Source organism: Daldinia decipiens (genome assembly GCF_022478715.1).
Source record: "Daldinia decipiens strain CBS 113046 unplaced genomic scaffold F4813scaffold_7, whole genome shotgun sequence".
In the NCBI taxonomy this organism is placed as follows: Eukaryota; Fungi; Ascomycota; class Sordariomycetes; order Xylariales; family Hypoxylaceae; genus Daldinia; species Daldinia decipiens.
This window is the reverse complement of record NW_026054550.1, coordinates 646,039-662,153: the sequence shown is the minus strand read 5'-3', so window position 1 is coordinate 662,153 and position 16,115 is coordinate 646,039. Positions and strand designations below refer to the sequence as shown.

Genomic DNA, 16,115 nt, shown 5'->3' with positions numbered 1-16,115 from the left:
AGGGATAAGTGGATATATGAAGAGGAGAACGATTTGGATACTGAGCGGGCCACTACTTACATATTCCCAATATTTCGGTATTAACAAGAAAGTCGATTGCCTTGTCCAAATTATCCGGCGTTGGTCAGTTCTAAAATACTTGTCAGGTGAGAATTCGTCACCTATACGGTTTAGATGATAAATGATGGGTATTGCGTTACTGCGTGATTCTAATAATGTTGGACAATTCTATTATATTCCGCCCCAAATGGGGTAAAACTCAACGTCGTTCCATAGTTTCAACGATCCAGTCTGCTTGAACAACGCTGACCTTTTTGACGTAACTTCTCTGCGTAAATACGTGCTCTAAGAACATTATGGCTTCCCGTTTCTGTCCGTGCAAGACGCTAGATGGGTGAACGGCCACGACGTGTTTTCCTTGTATTGTGACGTAACTAGAGTCTGGCGCCAGAAGGGCACATTTCGTGCCAAAGCCTTTCATGAAACATTTCAACAGTAGTGTTGCCCTTTCAGGAGACATGGGTACGAACGGTTGAGGATCTGGCGGCGGCGACTCTGTAAGTAACTTTTCCTTTGAGCATATACCTCGAAGTTGCTTTCGGATGTTGAGGGCTTGCTTCATGTTCCGAATATTAACCTTCCGTTTCTTACACCACTCAATCCGGTCGGCGTTCTCCGCCGCATATCGTTGCATGGTAGTTAGGTATGTGAGGATATCACCTTCTCGACGGTATAATTCTTTACGATATTCTTCAACTTCTTCCCTCACCTCCTCCGACTGTAGTTGATGGAAAATATTCTCTCCTGATGTAATGCAAGCAATAATATCAATGACTTCAAGGAGACAGTCGTATTGAGGCTCGCTTGCCGCAAGAAGCACTCTCCCGTATGGCGCAGAAATCGGGAAAAGAGCTAACTTATTTCCAATTTCCGTGATGGTGCCATCATCTGCAAGTGCGCCTAAGAAGTGAAGATATATCAAGGCCTTTTCTACCGACTCAATATCGGGAAAGTCCATTAATGGAAACGAAAGTATGTCATTAACACCCCGTGCCTTCATTGTCAAGATAGCACTCAAAATATCATTGCGGAGAATTTCTGGCAAATCAGCCTCCTTGAGTGAGTCGTACGTTGCTGATGTATAGAGTCTGTAGCATTTGCCGGGCCCTTCACGTCCAGCTCGGCCAGTCCGTTGTATTGCCGACGACTTTGAAATTGCCTTTGCCAACAATGATTCCATGCCTAACTGCGACCGAAATTGCTTTACTTTAGCTTTTCCGCAGTCGATTACATACCGGACGCCCGGGACGGTAACTGATGTTTCTGCAATGTTAGTCGCTAAGACTACTTTCCGTGTAAAGCCTTTCTTAGCGGGCAAGAATGCGTTCTGCTGCGCTTGGATTGAGAGCTGGCCATATAAAGGACAGACTAATAGCTTTGGTACACCTGAAGCCAGTTGTTCATTGTACTCCTCGATGAGACGCTGGGCAGCTTCAATTTCTTCTTGGCCAGTAAGAAAGGCCAAGATGTCGCCGGGCAATGGCTCCTGCAAATGAATATCGAATATCTGTTTCAGAAGGGTCTCTTGAATATCCGTGACAGGCTTGTTCGTATGTTTAACCTCCACAGGATATTGCCTTCCTTTGATCTGGAGTAATTGAACGGCAGAGCTCGAATTCTGGGGTTTAAAAAAAGTTTGAATCTTCTCTATATCCGCCGTGGCACTCATGATCACCACCTTCAAGGGTATACCTCCGCGCCCGGCCTTATCACTCGACAGAATCTGCTTTAAAAATCCAGCGATTAAATCGACGTCAACGCTTCTTTCGTGAACCTCGTCTACAATTATGGCACTATATTGACGTAAATTCGGATCGCGTAAGAGCTCCTGTAGAAGCATGCCTTCGGTGAGAAATTTGATCTTAGTACCCTTTGGAATATTGTGATCGAATCGAACTGAGTACCCAACGGAGCCCTCGCGTGACGCTCCTAGAGGCGTTCCCATTTCACGAGAAACCCTATTGGCTAGAGTAGTTGCTGCAACTCGTCGTGGTTGGGTAATAGCAATCATTCCACCCACGTTCACCGTATCAGACTGCACTCGAACCTTCTTCTTTCGACACCAGGGCTCGTCACAAAGAAATTGGGGAACCTGAGTACTCTTTCCCGAACCGGTCTCACCAACGATAAGCAGCACATCATTATCACCGTGTAAACAAGCCTTGATCTCGTTCTGATGAGTCCATATCGGCAAGGCCTTGCGAGATTTTAATAATGACGGATCTCCACTGCTTGTGAATTGCTTAGGCGGAGGTGTTTTTTGAGTCTGCGAACCAGCTTCCTTAATAGAATCATGCCGAGATTCCTTAGTTGTAACAGGCTCCTGAATTGATGCTGGCTTCTCTGATGGTTTCTTCTCGGGGGCAAGATATGCACTTAACGATATGGTCTTATTCCCAATTTTTACAACTGACGCATTATTGGTGTCCTTAGTTTTGCGCCTCTTGGGTTTATGTTCGTTGTCGGCCATTTTGATTTGCGTTGATGAATTTGAAAATGTCAGACTTTCTTCCTACTGAGAAGTTTAAAACAAACGTCTAAATTACCTATGTATGTTAGCACTGTGCTACTAAGATCCATTATATTCTCCAGTCACGTGCTGTAGAATATACACATGTACTTCGTAGGTACCCGAACAATTCGTCAGAAAGGTCAAAGAAGAAATCCCATCTTTGTTCAGATTGTTACGGCTAGTTAATATAATAAGTCCGACACAACTAATTGTGAAATATGTTACCGTCCAAAATTTAAACCGCCTTATAGTACATTTCCAAAGGCTGTGTACATCAGTATTAGATGAGGTACCTAAATACCTAATAGCCGACGTCATTCTTCGTTGTCATCCTTTCGCCTCTTCTGAATCGCTTTCATGAGCTCATATAGCTGTCCCATCTGTTGATCTAATGGTTTCCGTTAGTAGTTTAATCGTTTGCCAGGACTCAAGATAGACAGACCACTCATCTTCGCAACTTTCTCAGGATCCAACTTATCGCCAACCCATGAATCGCCTTCAATTTTCTGAGCGTAGAGTTGCCATTCCGTGAGAAATCCAATCTGAGCCATGGTTGTTAGTTTTCGAATGAATTCATTAGGTATGAGGTCTATACTAGATGCACTGGGTTATCGACATTCCTATGGGCGCGAAACTCGGCTTTGATGTATTCATCGCCAAGTAAACGCATCTCATGTGGTAGGTGTTTCCGATGAGCTCTGAATAGACGTCGGTAGAGAGGAATCGGTGGCAATAATGCCATTGGTGCCGGCTTTAGGCCATTTCTTGTTGCTGCGGTAGCCCATAATCTCCACGAAGGTTTCATGGTGGACGTGGTTCGATATTAAACTAGAATAGTGGCGTCGAAATGCTGTAATGAACGATACATCTCTTTGTTGGAATTTAGATCGTACAGTAAATTATAGTCTAATACGGAAAATTACACTGTGCTAAGTAACGCATCATACAGATCATACATGCTCACAGCATTGGGAATATTCTAGGATGAACTTCTAAAGCGTTGATATCCTACTCATTTGAAATTTAAGGACTACACAAAAACTACATGAACAGACATAAATTTATGGGAGAACCCTAATAGTAGCACTCTCATAGTGAACAGGCGTCCATCTGCCATGATGTATTATGCCCTTCTGTAGTACCCGACCAATGCCACAACTTCGAATACGTGCATTTCCTCTGGTGAGGAGCTACACAAATACCTATATACTTGTCCTCATCATACTGTTGGAATGTTGTAAATACAACCTTTCTAGAATATCCAACATGACCATGTTCACTATTAGGAGTAGCGCATGCGTCTGATCAAAATTATCGAATGGTTTGAAGTCTGCGGGTGTGCACCACCGTTTGGTCGCTCAGCTGGTCGCTCTGTACGGTTGTCAGTCTTTTGAATACATAAACAGTGTAATGCAATGGCATACCTTAGAACCGATCCTATCGATCATCTTGTTCTGGATGTCAACTTCATTGCCTATAACGTGCGCGGCTTTATTTAGTATAGCGGCATTTCGAGTCATGCTCTCTATTGCATTGTTGGTGGTTTCTTCGGCTTCGTTGGTTTCTTCATCGTCTTCATCCTCGAATGCGTATTTAGACTTCTCAGCAGCACTTGGTTTCTGATAACCATTAGTCGCTGGGGTGGATTCTATCTGCCTAAAAGCGGCTTCCATGCGCTGATTTCCCATGTAGCCATCTTTACGTGTAGACTCGCGCAATTCTCGGTCTGCACGATGCTGCTCTACAACTTTTTGCTCCATCTCTGCCGTCCGCTTTGAGGTTGTGAAAGGGTTCGACACATGAACGGCAAACATGCTCCGATTCAGACTCTTGAGCTTCTTGGTTGACTGCTCAGCTTCTCTGCTTGCCATACTTCCCCTATCAACTAGGCTCTCGGTGTAATTGAGGCTATCGCTTTGCGCACCAAGACGAGCCACTGTCTGCATTGCAACACCTACTGCTTGCTCGGCAATACGAGCACCATTCTCAGCTGTTCGAGCTGTAGCTAGCTTTTCTTCTTTGATCTGCCGTTTAATATCGTCGACTTCCATTTCTTCTTGTTCTTCTGCTGTAAGTTCGCGCTGCTCTCCATATCCACCATACTTGCTCGCACCAGAGTCGGCGCCAGATGATCCATACGTTCCGTTTTGCTGACCAGTCTGTTGTTGACCAACACGCTCACGAGCCCCGGAGAACAGCGCATCTCTGTTGGCATCAGTATCATTACTGTCGGTTGGACCCAGCCCACCATAACCACCAGTGCGTGCGGCACCTGAGGTCTGCGCACCAGCGTAACCATTCGAGTTGCTGTATTTACCGCTACCGTAGCCAGATGGTGCACCATATCTATCATTGGTATAGCCGCCAGCGGAATATGGAGGTGCTGCAGTTGTTGAAGAGTAGCCGCTATTAGTACGGGGTGGTGGGACACCGTACCCGTTCTGAGGAGATGGCTTGCCGGGTAAACCATTGGCTGGGGGGTCGGGGAGTTGCGCGCGAGCTTTTTGATAGTTTGTCATATGGGCAAATTTATTATTATCGGCCATATAAGGATCATTCGCGGGTTGGGTTTGAGCATAGGGATTGTCGGACGGGGTGGCCTGAGAGGCCTTCTTCCCAAACAGGGCCGAACGGTTCGCGTCGTCATCGCCATCTGCATGCTTTCTTCCGAAGCCGAATTTCTTCATTTTGGCTAGAGATATACCGGTTTTTTCAAGACTTAATTAATTGGTGTGATGGATTGATGAGATGGTTAGAGAGAGGGAGATCCGACAGTTATAGAGGAGGCAAATTATGGGACTGAAGGCGGAAGATGTCTTAGGTTGCGTTTCGAAAAGGAGGGTACTAAAAGGGAGTAAGGAAGCAGATCAGCTGTATCCAAAACAACTCGTCAGTTCCATGCCGCAGCAGTTATCTAGTGGATGGAGTCTCCATATTTTTAAATATTTAGTAGGCGGTCAGGGGCGGTAAAGCTGTCAGCAATTGGGGTGGCAAGTGCTATTTAGCTGAAGAATGTCGATTCTAAGTTTGGCTTTCGGCTGTTCGTATTGTATGTACATTGTATCGATGTACATGTACTGTTTATTAATGTTTATACACTAGACTTATGTAGGTAAATACATCTTCATTAGGCGCTCATACTAGTTATTTTATCCATGTAGGCACATATGTATTATGTATTACATGAATTAATGATCGTCTCTTGTTTAGCATGTGCGACCGATATCATGGGTATTCGATGATTGGTATGGTATATTTTACCGTCCTTCTACTCCAGGTTTAGGTGGATTCCATTAAGGGGCTAAATATTGTGCCAACAACCTTATGCGGCTGCGCGCAACACTAGACGTTTCCACTGGAGTGTTTGAGTACCTCCTGCCACATGGGTTGAAGAATTCTAGTTAGAAGGCATAGCCATTCTTTATGTAAATACATGCTTTTATATACATATTTAAGTACCGATAGATGGGGAAACTGTGCAAAGTATCTAGTTATTGATTTATAGAGACATATACCTATAGCCTCTACGAAAACTGTGCTTAGTATATGTACCCCGGGTGAGTCAGATACTCAATACGAGCTTGTTGGCTGTTGCCAGAGAGCATCGCATCTTACACATATGTATTCCTACTTGGCCAGTCGAATTTATGCCGATGAGTCCCTATCACCACTTCACATGAGATATTCACCTAACAACATACCACCAACACCAACAACTTGTAGGTCACAATGGCTGGTCTAAAGTTGCATTAAAACTATTCTCTTACTAGAGAATATATTAAAAACTTATCATACACATATTTGCGAGCTTTCTAGCTCCAACCTATCGAAGATGATACCACAAATACATCCTTTTTATACACAGCGAATAGCGCAAGACCATGCAATAAAAATCAATACAAAATCTCCTCATAACGTCAAGCAGGCTGTAAATCAAGGATCAAAGAACTGCGCCTTTAAAAAGCGGTCATAGCTCCCGAGGACGAGGACTATATAACGCTGGAGTATAAACGGGGTTCGACCTGGCTGCTTATTCAGTTCACCGACTTACCAGCGTACATAATTCATCGGGTAACTGAAGTCGGCAATGGCTTCTATATTCACCTTCGATCATGATCCTCCACGGGTGCACTCACCCTGGCAGTCCGGACAGGACTCCGGAAAGAGGCCTCAAACTGAGCGTTCCGTAACGACCGGCGCCATCGCCGAGGCGGAACAGCTATCGGACCCACACTTAGAGAGACTCGAAGCAGAACCACAAGATGGCCCCATCGAATACAAATTACACCTCTTGCTACGTCCCCGAAGGATATATAATAAAATGAGCACCACGCTTAGAGTCTCGGGGTCTCAGCAGTCCAGACCGCTACGAGAATCAAAGCATCCAAGACAAGGTGGTCTTCCTCTCGCCGCTTCAAATCAAACTAGGCAGAATCGCCTCCATCACTTAACCACTCAGCTACTTTGGAGACTACAGCAGTCATCGCCCTATCATTCCAATGCGAGACGTGAACTTATACTACCGAAGTTACCTGAAGATATTGCCGATCTCACGGCTCTAGAGAAGCCCCAACAGCTTCTACCAGGCCTGGAGGAGTCTAACGGAGCATTGTATGAAATAGGCGTAGCTGACGATGGGACATTCGTGGGGTTGACCAAAGATGAGATGGATGAGAGTATGACGACTCTCAAAGTAATGGCTGCTAGTCTAGGTTGCAGGGTCGAGGTTCAGCGCATGAAAGCTGTCGGGAACTGCGAGTGGTCAGATAGCACCTCGGGATTGGGTGATAAGGTTCGCATCGCGGATCTCTGGGTGGCAGAAGCGCTTGTTATGCCAGTAATGAATACCCGGAACAGCACGGACGGTCAACAGAAAAGCCAGCTGGACTCTACGGCCAGGAGAGGTGTCTCGGTCACCGAACAACTCCGGATTTCGCTCATTGGCCCGACAACTTCGGGTAAAACAACACTTCTAGGGACGCTCTCTAACGGTACATTAGATAATGGTCGAGGAAGTAGTCGGATTAACCTATTAAGGCATCGTCATGAAGTCGTATCCGGACGGACTAGCTCCATTGCCCAGGAACTTATCGGCTACGATGATCGGAAGATATTTAATTATAACGTCGACAATATCAACGAATGGCCCGATATCCATGATCGCGCAGAGAATGGTCGGTTGGTCTTTTTACTGGACTCTGCCGGACATCCTCGATACCAACGGACCACTCTCCGAGCTCTAGTTGGATGGGCTCCTCACTGGACCCTGCTGTGTATCCCAGCGAATGAAGACGGGAACCCCGCCTCTGGTGTTCACTCGCTGTCGGGTGCAGATGGTGCTATAGGGGCTGGGATAGCATCAATGGATCTAGCCATGGCTCATCTTGATTTATGCCTCAAACTCGCCATACCTCTTGCCATCCTTATAACTAAATCCGAGTTAGGGCAGCGTGCGTTACTAAAGGACAAACTAAATATAGTATTCACCAAGGTCAAGGCTATGGGTAGGATACCGAAGCTGCTTACTTCCACGGCACGCGATGAGGATAACCTTGCGGAGGTGTCCGAAAACGACATGCAGAAGGTCAAGAACGAAATAATTGATCCCATTGCCAAGTCTGCCGACCCATTATCTGTTGTTCCGATCATACTTACAAGTGCTGTAAAGGGTATAGGTATCGGGTTAACCCACGCCTTATTAAGAAGCTTGCCGGTTCCGCCTTTACCTACGGCTCGAGACTTTGTCCCCCTTGCTTTAAATCCGGAGCAACCAGCTTCTCTGTTTCACGTTGACGAAGTTTTTGAAATGTCGTTGAGCCGTGCCCAAAGTACCGCATCTTCTACCCCGGGTGAGAGCGCGCCGGTAGTGACGGGATATCTACGATTTGGAAGGTTATCTATTGGCGATAGGGTTGTATTGGGTCCTTTCCCAGGGGAGGATGAAGATGCCGGTGCTCTAGTGCCAAAGGACTACCCTTCGCCTGGATACGGCCTGTCAATTCCACATCCATCGTCTGCGGAATTCGCCCGTCTTAGTTCTCGTCACACACTGTCTGCCTCTAGAATCGAGGGCGAATGGCGCCAAGCGACAATTGTAAATATCCGTGACCTGAGACTTCCGGTGCAAACAATCGAAGCAGGACAAGCAGGCTCTATTCAAGTAGTGTTTAACGATCTTCCCGGAGAATCATCCGATATTAATACTACCCTTGAAACCCCAAGGATATCCAGCGCTCGGCTCCGCAAGGGACAGGTCCTAGCGGTGCCTAGTCAGCACATGGTTGACACGGGTCTCTCACTCCAAGCTGCCTCTAGTTTGATAGCTTCTTTCAAAACATCGGATGTCAAGCTACTAAGTGTTAATACTTTAGTGAACGCTTACGTGGGAATGGTACGTGCTGCTGTTCGTGTACTAGGTGTAAAGCGCCAAAAGTCCGATTTAAGTGCACAGAAAGTCGCGATGGAAGACAATGACGATGTGTTCAATATGAATGATCATATCGAACTTGAGCGTAGCAAGTCGGAAGCAGACCTGGATGAGTATCATGCGGAGTATCATGTCTCGCTAGAGCTCCTAAACAACAGAGAATGGATTGAACTAGGGTCCCAGATCGTTCTCGTAGAAGGAGGATCTAAAGATAAGTCGGGGTTCGAGGGTTACGTCGGCCGGGTGATTGAAATTGGAGAATGAATGATAGATCTTATAGTAGTAGTTATAGAGGCCAGATTTGGGATATCAAAACGGGGATGAGTAGCGATACAGCGATACAGCGATAGCGGCGTATTTGATATTATTTGATATTATATCATCTAGTGCCCTGGGCTAATACATCATGAATTTTCATACGTAGTTGTATCGTACTACCAAACGCCAACCAATGCTCGCAGAAATATAACCGAACCATCTTAGTGCTGCTATGCTCTCACCAAACCGTAAAACAGCGTCCACGTCAATATGTATCCCGCAAGCCCGCTAAAGAGACCGCCGGTCCAGAATTCAAACTGAGTACGGAAATATCTGCTCGTGTCGAAGAGGCCATGGCCCGCCTTTAGCGACGTAGGTGCGACGCGGATCGTGTAGAAGAGGACGGTGGTGAGGATCGTGAAGATGAAGTAGAACAGGAAGCCGTTGTAGGATTCGAGGCCGAGGATGCCGGCTGCGGCGCCGAAGATGGATGCGGTCAGGGTCTGGAGGTTGGATAGGGTCTGGTTGGGGGGAGAGATTGTTAGTATTTTTGTTTGGCTGGGAGGGTTATGGGTTGCTGCGTTGAGGTGCGAGCCAAGTATTTTGTGAATAGTTGGTAGACTGACCCTGGAGTTGTTTATGATGGACTCGGGCACAATGGGTGCGATCTGGAATTCCCGTTCGGTCGGCATGGCTGCGCTGGTTCTTGGCCTATCCTTGTTTGTGTAGACTTTTATTTTATTTTCTTTCTCTTCCTGCTGTTCCTTCTCGTCGTTCAAAATTGGGCGTTTGCGGGTTTGGTGTCGCAGTACGAAATACGTAATGTTGAAGTCGAAGGTTTTAGTGGAGACGGTCTCGGCGAATAGCGTGAGGCTGCTAGCCCCCGGGAAGGCGGTTCGAATGCTTTGCGGAATCTCGTAGGAGCGTTATGTAAGCTGGCTTACACGGTGGAAATCCAAGTCATCTTTATTCCATAATACTAAAGATTATTTTTTATTAGAGTGCCATTGGTACATAGGAAACATCTAAATAACTATGTTTTCTATAACTACTAGTTTATGTTTGTCAAGTCTGATAGTATATTATACACTAATAAACACTATTATCGGCTATTCAAAGCCGTTTTAATCACGTTTTGTCAAAGGTTAAGTATCTCAAGATACTTCCACCCTATTTCTAGAAGACTCAAAGTAGTATGATTTGCTATGATAAACTCGGACCCATAAACAAATTCGAAACTCATTACAGGGTTTACACGAGCGTTCTAGTAAGTACATACGTTACAGATGTGCGTTCGAGGTTAGAGCGGTAATTGAGATCCGCCTAATAAGATTTTTGGAGATTCTCATCCATTGAGACGGGATCAATGTCTAGGTATGTAAAGATGCCCCATGCGTAGGGTTACGTAAAAAGGATACAAGTTATCGTGGCTGTATGTATTAACTTGTCAGATAATACGATACCATAATTACAAGAACACTGCCTTCTAACACTCACCAGACGGAGCATAAGCAATCCTACGGCGGAAAGCAAGCGCCGAGCAAGCAAACGGGAATGTCTTTTTAAAGGTCCTTGGAGGAGCGCAGCCGACTTGTAGATTGTAAAGCCACGTAATAAGACCACAGCATTACGAAAAAAACAATTATATTAATTTACGTATTATTTATTAACTTACGTCATCTGTTGGAAAAGGTTATATAGAAAACAATAACTCCTTACTCTGAAAACAGTCTTTGGTTCCCAGGCCCGTCCGAACATTAACAAAAAATTCAAGCAAACTGCAAAAATATAACCAATGACCCCAACCCGATTTGAACGGATAACCTTTCGATCTGGAGTCGAACGCGCTACCGTTGCGCCATGAGGCCGGATGACAGATAAAAACTTTTGCCAAAATATGATCTATATTGCCGACGTTAGAGAACTTAGCGGGACCATCCGAAAATCACCCTGGGGCTCCATAGTTCGTAATTGGCTACCTTTGAAGGAAACGGAATGATGCTCCTATGTACATGTATGCATGCTTTTAAATTTACGCTTCCGTCAAATCATTGGTTCATACCGGACCGCAAACGTTTGGCTAAGGCTGACTGCAGACGCTAGATATGTCCATGTATGTATATAGGAGGTACGTACATACAATTATACTAATGCTGCAGTTCTAACTAACTAGACGTTCCTTCTATGACGAAACTGCACTGAACTGGATACTGCGGATGTTGCTGGATACGGGGGGCTTCTAGGTATGGGGAAAGCTCAACCCCTGGACGGCCTCTCGGACATTACAATCGAGGTACTCGCTGGGTATCCGTTTGGTACCCTCCTAGTATCCGCGTACTGCTAGGTATACATCTTAGCTACTTAGCTACTTGCCTAATTAGATCATTGTGCTACCTCTTTTAGGGATGTTAACATTAAATCTAGAATGTTAATCTCATGTGTACATGCGAGTCAAATGAACAAAGCGCTTGACAACCTCTTTTCCATTAACTATTCCGTTCCTTTTTACCGTTCCTTTCATTGACATTGTTCCTTTGCAAACCCCCCCATCTCTTACGTATTCCCTTAGATTCTACCTACCGTCGCTCTTTTTTAATTGAATCAAGCCTTGCCATTTACAATACGACTGGGTGCATAGTGAGCGAATCTCAGTCGTCTCGCGCCAGATGGACGCGATCCGTCGTGCGACACTTACAATTACATGGAGACTCACGTAGATGAGGGCACGCCTTTGAGCAACTACCTCGAGGGTATGTATGCTAATTCCGCGTTATACCTTGGCCCTTCAATTTCGTCGCTAGAGCATCCCTCCTTTGGCGGCCGAAATGCCCGGAGCTCCCACAGTCCTAATTATAGTTACAGGCACGGGGGAAAGAGAAGAATCTCAGTGGCAGGAACCCGACGACGATAGGAATTATGATACCTCGCCATCGTCAAGCCCGCCGCGGGAGTTCGCCCCGAGAGGGTTTGCCAAAGTCCGGAAGAGGTTTCGGGAGCATCTCCCTAGACCCCTGCGCATCGATTCCAACAATATCCCATCCCGTCTCAACTTAGACGAGTTCCACAACCATGCCTCTCCTATACTCGATGTGTTACGGCTGTTAGTCGAGGCAGTAACTTCATCTATCGATCATGCTCGATCGATCGGTTTCCTTGAGCGGCTGCGCCTTGCAATCATACAGTCCCAGCTTTTAGACAACCCCTTAGTATTAGGCTATCAAACCTCGGAAGACCCTGCGCTATCGCAACCCGCTAGCGAACCAAACTTCCATGGGATTACAGTTTCCGGCGCCGTCGCCGCTATTGTGTTCGGCTTCGGTACGGCATTACTCGTCCGTTGGTTCTCACTGGGAGAATTTATACCGACATGGAGGGGGTCAATAGTTTTCGTTGTAGCAGTGTCTATAACGTCTCTGGTCGCAAGAGCATACGTACGAAGGCAGATTTTAAGAAATATCCAGAAGCAAGGACTATTAGAAGCCTCAACATTCTTCTCACTATCCCGAGAGTATGACTGCGCAAACAGTGCAGCATTAAACTTCGTAATGGAGGTGGAATTAGTTGCCCGTGGATATCGACTGTAAGTCTATTTTGCCCCTAAATGCTTAGCTTAACTAACTAATCTATAAATAGGAGCACGCCCATCCCCCCTATTAGTCGACTAGAGAATAATGGGCAAAACGTCAAGTGTCTTCAGCTTAGGAAAGCCCTCCGAAACAGCTTGACGGAAGTCATTTCTAAATACTACCATGTGGCCTTTACAATTTGGGCATTTGCGGAACAGACCGAATTGCTACAGCTACAATCCCAGTATCAGTTCACGGTCGCCGATGTGGTGGAAAGATTTCAGGTGTTTTCAAAAACCGATGCCCAGGATGCCGAGAAGTTGCAGCCTTTAAAAGATGCCGCCTTCCTCTTCCACGATATTCGGAAGATGTTTCTGAGCGGCCTGCTTGCTCTTCACACCGTCGGCAACGATTCTGACCGAGTTCGTTTTACGACTATATTAGAAGCGTTCGAGGAATTAAATACGGTCACGAGGCAAGCTTATACGCGGGTGAGGGATATTCTGGCTGATAATGACTGTAAGTAAGCCCTATAATTTCCTCAACTGCTGTTTCCTAATAGTGAAATTATAGTTCAAATTCCCAAAACTCCTCGGAGTCCTGAGACGCCTAGTCATGATCGATGGCGCCATCAAGTCCGCAGATTGAATTCGATGACTATGAATATCCGCAGTGTGCAAGCTAAATTGCACCTTTTGCGCGAGGAGTCATCCAAGGCTTTGAACGAGGCTGATGATATTACCGATTTGGGGCCATTGTTCATGGCCCAGTACGATTCAATTGGACAAGATCTACGAGATCTGATGGAAGCATGGCAGACAGGAAAGGCTTCACTAGCGTCCGGTATCGACAGAAATGAGAAACGCCTATCATCCATGGGCTCTACGCTCATGTCTCCTCTAAGTACGATGAGTGGACGGACCATAGCGGAAGAGGATGAAAACAGCCAGGACGAAGGCGTTGCTGACGCATACAAGAAGCTTACCGGAGGATCTTCGCCACCGTCAGAGCCGGAGCCAGAAGTATTTGAGGCTATCTCGGTTCCTCGCCCAAAGAGTTTATTTACGCGGGAAGAGAGGATAATTAAGATGAGAGAGGACCGCAAATCTAGAGAAATTGCCAAGGCGAAGGCCGAAGCCCAAAGGGGCATGATGCGAGAGCTGCAAGGAGTATTAGAAAGGAAGCCCGGGCATGGTCGAGTCTCTCTTTGAAAAATTTCGTTAACACTGTATCATTTCGACTAACAGCCCCAGCTGGGCCCAAGGCGCGGGTAACGATTAGATTATGAACTGGGTCATCGGTTGTAATATGGCGCATTTGGGATAGAGAGCGATCCGATTCGAAGTTGACTTCGTCATAGCGTTTGCTTTAGTTGATTTTGGGGGGGGGATTTACTGCATAAGAGAGCTGGTCATCCATACGATCTTTGCCTATAATGTCTTTTCTATGTTGCGAGTACATATACATAAATCAGTCGTCTTACTAGGCGTATACACAAGGTACATACATAATAAAACCTCACTTGAGAAGACACGATGAAGACTATTTCGTACGAGGTAAGTGGGAATAGGTTAGGGGTATATTAAAAGCTGTCTCAAAATGTACGGTGTACATCACAATGATAGCTATAGCTGGCCCCGATAAATGACCACTGTATGTTAGGTACATATACTATGTAGTGCAGGTACCAGGCATACCGCTGTTACCTGTGTCAATGTGGGGCATTCGCGCGTCTGCCTTCAATTAAAGACGCGTCCAACCACTCAACGCGTCTCCGTTCCCCAGCTTATCCCACTAATTTATATCTTGCCAAATATTCTTCAGTATAACCAATTTTAGGGTACCTCCTCGACAACAACCTCAGTCACGACCAATTCTTACGACAGTAATCACATCTCGAGTCTTCCTTTTGCCAATCTATATTTGTCGCTCCCAGATACCCAACTTTATTAACGCCCTATTTTATTATCTTCTGTCTAAAATTGACCACCATGTTAGAGGCACGACTCGAACAGGCCCAGATCCTGAAGAAGGTCTGTCTACCCAATTGTGTAGTTTCCGCTATCAATCAAGCTGACAGATTATAGGTGGTCGATTCCATCAAGGATCTGGTGCAGGATTGCAACTTCGACTGCAATGACTCGGGCATCGCGCTGCAGGCCATGGACAACTCCCATGTCGCCCTCGTGTCGATGATGCTGAAGGCCGAAGGCTTCTCTCCTTACCGCTGCGACCGCAATATCGCCCTCGGTGTAAACCTCGTCTCCCTCACAAAAGTTCTACGCGCAGCACAGAATGAAGACATTCTCACGTTAAAGGCTGAAGATGCGCCCGACTCCCTCAATCTCGTCTTCGAGAGCAGCGAGAACGACCGTATCAGCGAATACGACTTGAAGCTCATGGATATCGACCAGGAGCACTTGGGTATTCCCGAGACGGAGTATGCTGCGACTATCTCTATGCCTTCGTCCGAGTTCCGACGTATCTGCACGGATTTGATGGCTATGTCTGAGTCTGGTAAGTGGCAGTTATGCTCTTCTCTCGATTAGAGAGCTACGTATTATAAAGAGAGTATAGTTGACACGTATAAGTGACGATCGATGCTACCAAGGACGGAGTCAAATTCTCCTGCAACGGTGACATCGGCAACGGCGCCGTTACGCTTCGAAGCCATCAAAACGTCGACAAGCCCGAGCTCAACATTGACATCGAGCTCACCGAGCCGGTCGGCCTCACTTTCTCCCTCAAGTACCTAGTCAACTTCTGCAAAGCCCAGGCTCTATCCAGCACCGTCAAGATCTGCTTATCCAACGAGGTGCCCCTTCTAGTGGAGTATGGACTGGCCGGCAGCAGTTACTTGAGGTTCTACCTCGCTCCCAAGGTATGTGATACCATGATCCCCGATGCTATATCTAACATATTACTAACCATAAGCTTATAGATTGGTGACGAAGAGTAAGGAATTAAGCAAGACAGAAGCTAATGAGAACCACGAATATACCACGTCGATATTTGGAGGTGGTAGATTACCACAGGACTTGCGATGGAATTTCTCGTGCTCTACGAAATGGATACGAACGAATACCGCATGCAAAATGTCAATTGCATTATTAGTATAGGGCTTCTTGGACGGCATTGGCTTTAGACGCAGTATCGATCCATAGCTTGCGAGGCGATTAAGGACGAGATAGGCAGATTAATGGGCATAATAGCCCTAATATAAATTCGGTTTCTTACCCATTATGAAGCTACATGGAAGTTAGCTCGTGCTATGTTAGGTACATTAGGTACA

The 16,115-nt window shown here is 46.1% G+C and overlaps 6 protein-coding genes and 1 non-coding gene across 7 annotated transcripts; 3 read left to right on the top strand and 4 right to left on the bottom strand.

The window, feature by feature from the left end:
* Nucleotides 1-259: 259 nt before the first annotated feature.
* On the bottom strand, nt 260-3,377 carry F4813DRAFT_379474 (P-loop containing nucleoside triphosphate hydrolase protein; the record flags this gene model as incomplete). Its single annotated transcript, XM_049245461.1, has 6 exons — nt 260-2,043; nt 2,077-2,341; nt 2,378-2,503; nt 2,566-2,597; nt 3,015-3,114; nt 3,168-3,377. The coding sequence occupies 6 exons, from the start codon at nt 3,375-3,377 to the stop codon at nt 260-262; spliced, it is 2,517 nt and encodes an 838-aa protein (XP_049102148.1).
* A 180-nt stretch (nt 3,378-3,557) lies between these two features.
* On the bottom strand, nt 3,558-5,528 carry F4813DRAFT_351218 (uncharacterized protein). Its single transcript, XM_049242392.1, has 2 exons — nt 3,997-5,528; nt 3,558-3,943 (listed from the first exon to the last, which is right to left on the bottom strand). The coding sequence occupies exons 1-2, from the start codon at nt 5,257-5,259 to the stop codon at nt 3,884-3,886; spliced, it is 1,323 nt and encodes a 440-aa protein (XP_049102147.1). The 5' UTR covers nt 5,260-5,528; the 3' UTR covers nt 3,558-3,883.
* Nucleotides 5,529-6,233: 705 nt separating this feature from the next.
* On the top strand, nt 6,234-9,361 carry F4813DRAFT_351216 (uncharacterized protein). The gene has a single exon (XM_049242391.1). It carries the CDS (start codon nt 6,660-6,662, stop codon nt 9,261-9,263), a length of 2,604 nt encoding a protein of 867 aa, XP_049102146.1. The 5' UTR covers nt 6,234-6,659; the 3' UTR covers nt 9,264-9,361.
* On the bottom strand, nt 9,362-10,169 carry F4813DRAFT_351215 (Rab5-interacting protein-domain-containing protein). The gene is made up of 2 exons (XM_049242390.1): nt 9,884-10,169; nt 9,362-9,778 (listed from the first exon to the last, which is right to left on the bottom strand). Exons 1-2 carry the CDS (start codon nt 9,947-9,949, stop codon nt 9,488-9,490), a joined length of 357 nt encoding a protein of 118 aa, XP_049102145.1. The 5' UTR covers nt 9,950-10,169; the 3' UTR covers nt 9,362-9,487.
* Nucleotides 10,170-11,053: 884 nt separating this feature from the next.
* On the bottom strand, nt 11,054-11,125 carry F4813DRAFT_t45. The gene has a single exon. It is a non-coding gene; the product is annotated as a tRNA-Trp (tRNA).
* Nucleotides 11,126-11,702: 577 nt separating this feature from the next.
* Nucleotides 11,703-14,610, top strand: F4813DRAFT_351213 (Mysoin-binding motif of peroxisomes-domain-containing protein). The gene is made up of 4 exons (XM_049242389.1): nt 11,703-12,007; nt 12,120-12,837; nt 12,891-13,342; nt 13,397-14,610. The coding sequence occupies exons 1-4, from the start codon at nt 11,959-11,961 to the stop codon at nt 14,032-14,034; spliced, it is 1,857 nt and encodes a 618-aa protein (XP_049102144.1). The 5' UTR covers nt 11,703-11,958; the 3' UTR covers nt 14,035-14,610.
* Nucleotides 14,608-16,063, top strand: F4813DRAFT_351212 (proliferating cell nuclear antigen). The gene is made up of 4 exons (XM_049242388.1): nt 14,608-14,856; nt 14,911-15,340; nt 15,415-15,704; nt 15,765-16,063. The coding sequence occupies exons 1-4, from the start codon at nt 14,815-14,817 to the stop codon at nt 15,780-15,782; spliced, it is 780 nt and encodes a 259-aa protein (XP_049102143.1). The 5' UTR covers nt 14,608-14,814; the 3' UTR covers nt 15,783-16,063.
* Nucleotides 16,064-16,115: the final 52 nt, after the last annotated feature.

What these genes read in the sequence shown, in the direction of transcription:
- F4813DRAFT_351215 (XM_049242390.1), bottom strand. Translation starts at nt 9,949, where the DNA reads ATGCCGACCGAACGGGAATTCCAGATCGCACCCATTGTGCCCGAGTCC. An exon ending in CCATCATAAACAACTCCAGG is followed by an intron (nt 9,779 to 9,883) that starts GTCAGTCTACCA and finishes CCCCCCAACCAG; the next exon opens with ACCCTATCCAACCTCCAGAC.
- F4813DRAFT_351218 (XM_049242392.1), bottom strand. Translation starts at nt 5,259, where the DNA reads ATGAAGAAATTCGGCTTCGGAAGAAAGCATGCAGATGGCGATGACGAC. An exon ending in TCGATAGGATCGGTTCTAAG is followed by an intron (nt 3,944 to 3,996) that starts GTATGCCATTGC and finishes ACAACCGTACAG; the next exon opens with AGCGACCAGCTGAGCGACCA.
- F4813DRAFT_351216 (XM_049242391.1), top strand. Translation starts at nt 6,660, where the DNA reads ATGGCTTCTATATTCACCTTCGATCATGATCCTCCACGGGTGCACTCA.
- F4813DRAFT_351213 (XM_049242389.1), top strand. Translation starts at nt 11,959, where the DNA reads ATGGAGACTCACGTAGATGAGGGCACGCCTTTGAGCAACTACCTCGAG. An exon ending in GTTGCCCGTGGATATCGACT is followed by an intron (nt 12,838 to 12,890) that starts GTAAGTCTATTT and finishes ATCTATAAATAG; the next exon opens with GAGCACGCCCATCCCCCCTA. An exon ending in TATTCTGGCTGATAATGACT is followed by an intron (nt 13,343 to 13,396) that starts GTAAGTAAGCCC and finishes GTGAAATTATAG; the next exon opens with TTCAAATTCCCAAAACTCCT.
- F4813DRAFT_351212 (XM_049242388.1), top strand. Translation starts at nt 14,815, where the DNA reads ATGTTAGAGGCACGACTCGAACAGGCCCAGATCCTGAAGAAG. An exon ending in AGGCCCAGATCCTGAAGAAG is followed by an intron (nt 14,857 to 14,910) that starts GTCTGTCTACCC and finishes GACAGATTATAG; the next exon opens with GTGGTCGATTCCATCAAGGA. An exon ending in GATGGCTATGTCTGAGTCTG is followed by an intron (nt 15,341 to 15,414) that starts GTAAGTGGCAGT and finishes GACACGTATAAG; the next exon opens with TGACGATCGATGCTACCAAG.